This window comes from Otolemur garnettii, unplaced genomic scaffold, assembly GCF_000181295.1.
Source record: "Otolemur garnettii isolate 467f Iridium unplaced genomic scaffold, OtoGar3 scaffold00187, whole genome shotgun sequence".
NCBI lineage: Eukaryota > Metazoa > Chordata > Mammalia > Primates > Galagidae > Otolemur > Otolemur garnettii.
This window is the reverse complement of record NW_003852582.1, coordinates 2,145,798-2,150,344: the sequence shown is the minus strand read 5'-3', so window position 1 is coordinate 2,150,344 and position 4,547 is coordinate 2,145,798. Positions and strand designations below refer to the sequence as shown.

The following is a 4,547-nucleotide window of genomic DNA, read 5'->3' as shown; positions in this document are numbered from 1 at the left end:
GAGGGCGACATAATGAGACTCTGTCTCAAGAAAAAACACCATAAATATATAAATAAATAATCAACATAGTAGAGCCCCTACATCATAAGAAGAGGACCTTTAAGAATTAGGTCTAAATTTGTTCATTAGCATGAGTAACATCAGAATGCAGTATGCTTTAAAGAAAATAATTTACATGTCCTATTTACTGTGGCATACATTCTTTTTGGGGGAAGAATCATGCTCAGTGACATAAACTAATGCCATTCTTCAACTTTTCTGCTTCTAAAAGCAGTATTTATCAATGACAAAATGAAGACTGAAAGACTTAAATTTATGTCAACAAAATTGAAAACCATACATACAGGTTACAGTGTTAACCTAGTATAAAAGAAAAATGTTTAAATTTTCTAAGAAAAATTCATAAATAAAGAACCCAGAAAGCATTAGTTTTCTAATGTTTTCTTAAGAAAATATGCCACAAAAACAAAAGCAAAAAAGAAAGAAAACAAAAAAATTATTTTTAATAATGTAATGATAATCACATTAAGGATAGATATTCACCTTCTTTGGGTTGAGCCATAACTGGAGTCTGGGTTTCCTTTGTATATGTGACGATTTCTCGAGGAGGAAAATCAACTTGTGTAATTTTAGCCATTCCAAGCTTAATAGGTCCGCGTCTAAATTAAGTGAATACAAACAATATATTTTAATTACATCAAACCATGTTGTCTTTAAAAATTGTCACTTATATCCAAGATTATAATCTATATCCCTGTTTTACTCAAGAAATTTTAGATCGAGAATGAAGTGATTTGGTTTTATCAAAGAATTAGAACACAGCAAACCAAAAAGTATTTCTGAATCATTCAAGGTATTTTTCATTTTAAAAAGCAAATAGAACAAGTATGTGGGTAATAATAGAACAAGAAGACAGGAAGTGGACTACTGAATAAGAGTGTGTATAAGAACTGTTTTTAGCAGGAATATGATTCTGTACTTTTCAAAGAGTCAAATATATGATTTTACTCAGACCATATTTAATTCCCTTCATCATTAGGAAACTTCAGCTTTAGGACTGAAAGGTTTCTGTTAAAAGCCTTTTTCTTACTCTTGTACTATGTATGTGGCAGAAATTGAGAATCACACTGTAAACTGGACTTTAAAATGAAAGATCTAAAATTTTTTAATCTATAATTTCTGCACGGTCAATATTGATTCATATGTGGGCAAACCAAGATCTAGTCTCTAAGCTAAAGCAACAAATCTCTTGAATATCATAAACCTACTAAAGTCAATTCTGTTTTAGTTAGAGGGAATATATTCTTTTTTGACAAATGGAAGAAAATTGTAGCTGAAAAAAAATGGACCAAAAGAAAAATATTTATTAGCTATGGGGGGGAAGGATATTTTATAATTCATTATATTAAACATTTAAATTCCAAACCAAGTAAAGTATGCTTTCAAACTCCCAAAGAGCTCAATTATGAAGCTATCCTGAAAGGATATTCAAGAAAGATACTGCTGCAACTTCCTGAATATCAAGTAGGGTATCTGAAACATATGTAATATGTAACTTTTTTCTTATATAAATATCCTGTTCAATTCTGTTTAGTAACTAAATCCAAATCCAATACAAAGTATAAAAGTAGTACTTTTTTTTTTTATAAAATTAGTACATTTTAAAAATTAATTTTCTCTAAGGTCCCAAATGGATGCCATAAGAACATTTTAAAATACATTTGAAGTAATCTAGTATTCTAAGACTAAAATTGAAATAAGAGACTCTTTATTCTTATTTCTAAGATGCAAATCATATGAAAAGTAAATCACTCACATATCTGGAAAGAAATGTTCAAGCCAGCAATATTAGGAGCAAGTTACTAACTTGAAAGCATATAGAGTGTAACAGACAAAAATTAACAATATTAAAGCAAATTAACAAAACATTCCAAGATCTGGGGGAAGAAAAGTAGGGATGTAATACCTCACTTATCCAAAGCCACTTTTATTAAAAATAAAGAAGTTATGGGGGGGGGGTGTCGGGGAGAAGAAGCCTCAGTATAAGCCAACAGAGAGGTCTTCCAGTTAAAGTACAAGCAGCTCATGTAATTTTTTATATGTCTTGTGTGTACTTTAGACACAGTTCCAAAAATATGGTCACATGTTTTAGAAGCTGCAAATAAGTATCTGAATTAGGTACAATGGCAACAGCAAACATTTATAATTTGCTTTGAAGTCTAGAATAAACATTGAGTGAGTGAATGAATGAATGAATAGCAATCTGGGGCCACAGAGTAGAGACCAACATCTCTAATCCTCTCAAAACCTTCTTAATCATCAGAATACAGGAAAATAAATTAATATTTGTATCAACTAACCCAGAAAAGGTTTAATTAGATGTAGATTATATATTAGAAAAAGTCTGGGAAGTTTTTAATATCCTAGAATATTTATGTAAAAATATAGAAATAATAAAGAAAATTTGTACACTTAAATGGGCTTAGGGTACCCAGAAAAATCACATACATAGAATATTTCTTTCACTAATTATACAGGATAAATGAGGTGTCACAGTAAAATATAACTTTTGTCCTATTATATTATATACTACAATATTAGAAACTTAAGCAAAATGAAATTAGGAAAGTTTCACAAAGAATCAAATTAATTATTAAAGAGGGAAGGTAATAAATCTATTCAATACCCCAAATCGGAATCTGAGTGAAGCTGAAGAACTGATGGATCTGTATCCCAATGCAGCGTCCTAAATAGTTGTAGGACAACCATGAAGCATTAGCAAAAAAGGTCATAAGTTAGTTAAGCAAATACTTTCTATTAATAGCCACAGCTAAAGTACTGTTCACAGTTAAAAACCACATGTTCTGGTTAGTACCAAAAGAAAGGAACAAACATACATCAGGTATTACTCGATGCTCTAGTGCATGCAATAAGCATAATATGGTTAAAAATGCAAGCATAAAACCCAGAATAGTTAAAAGACAGTATTTTCAGATCACAGGAAACTAATATTGTAAAATAACTAATTAAAAAAACTAAAGCAGATAACAACCCAAATATTACTTTATTTGTGGATGATAACAAGCTAGGCTATAAAATAATTCAAATTTTAAGATTTCTAATTTTTAAAACATTAGTTAAAATATTCTAATCTTGCCCAAAGCATTAAATGTGTGCAGGAAATTGTCATATTGGTAAAGGAAATGAGTCAACACATAAGCCTTTCGTAAGAAAACCAAAGACTATCCCACTGGGATACAAAATAGCTAAAGTTTCCAAAATGTGACCCTTCTGTAATTTATGGGTTAAGCACTGCCTTGGGCTTACATGTCATCTGCTTTAGAAAACAACTAAAGATTTCTGTGTCTAGGAACAAATAGATTTTTTCCCTAGAGAAATATTTTATATTCGAAGGATTTACCTAACTTTTGGAGCATATTGATCCTAAATGAATATTCAGTGATGCTTTAGCATTGCCTACTGAGTAAATAACTTTACATCAGATCTTTTCCACTTAAGCCAAATCTAGTCATTATTGGAACAAAGGTACTTTATCACAATGGCGTTCTTGTGGGTTAGCAATATAAGATGAGATAATGCTTATAGTCCCTATAAAAAAGTTAGTACTACCATTTTTGTCAAATATATTTCTCATTTATGTAATACAGATCTAGTTTTAGTTGCTACCGTATTTTAATACAACAAATGATTTCTCTACTGGCCAATATATCAATAAAATGATGGTGAATTAAAGTAGAGAAATCTTTCATTTTAAAAATAAAAAGACCATGAACTCTGAACAAGGTTGTGTATATGCAGTGAAGGAAGCAGACACATTGAAGATCTGCTTTGTACTAAAGCAAAGAACAGCAACAAAATTAGGCTTTGTTAAACCAAAAAGGGGTTCTATGAGTTGGTCGCCAAAGACTTTTCTGTTGACAGGCTTTACATTATATGAGAGCTCTAGCTGTTATCAATGACATAAAGTTTCTTGTTGAGGATGTAATTTTAGTCTAAATCAAGTAAGACTTTACTTCATAATATAGCTAGTACTGAAAAATGCACTGCACAAAATACATGACTATACTTACTATAGGTATCTTCAGATATGTAAAGGATAATTCCAATATAATTCAAAAGTCTGAGAAATAAACTGATCAAAAATGGAAAAAAGGAAGAAGATGCATATGGCTTGCCCAGTTGAATGATTATTAACTATTATTTTGGATATAAGAGAAGGGACTGAGAAAGTGAACTAGGAATTTAATAAAATGCCAATTCCTAATCTACAAAGTTAGAGAAATATCATTTCTCATTTTATCTTTTATATTTATTCATAAATTATCTTTTATATTTATTCATAAATTATCACCAATTTCAATAGAAATTCTTGGCATTTAGAAAGAATGATTCAAACATGTTTAGATATTATGTTTTAATATCAAATCTATCCTTTCCTACTATTAATCTTAGACCTCTGTCTTGGCTCACTAATGTTTTTTATTTTTTTTATTTTTTGAGACAGAGCCTCAAGCTGTCCCCCTGGG

General features: G+C 30.1%; 1 protein-coding gene across 2 annotated transcripts in view; it reads right to left on the bottom strand.

Moving 5' to 3' along the window:
• The window catches only part of DYNC1I2 (dynein cytoplasmic 1 intermediate chain 2), a 54,134-nt gene that overhangs the window by 30,050 nt on the left and 19,537 nt on the right, over positions 1-4,547 (bottom strand). For both annotated transcript variants that reach the window (XM_023507549.1, XM_003800865.3), the window contains exon 5: positions 544-659. In XM_023507549.1, the coding sequence (XP_023363317.1) occupies positions 544-659 (116 nt within the window). The remainder of the gene's footprint in view (positions 1-543; positions 660-4,547) is intronic.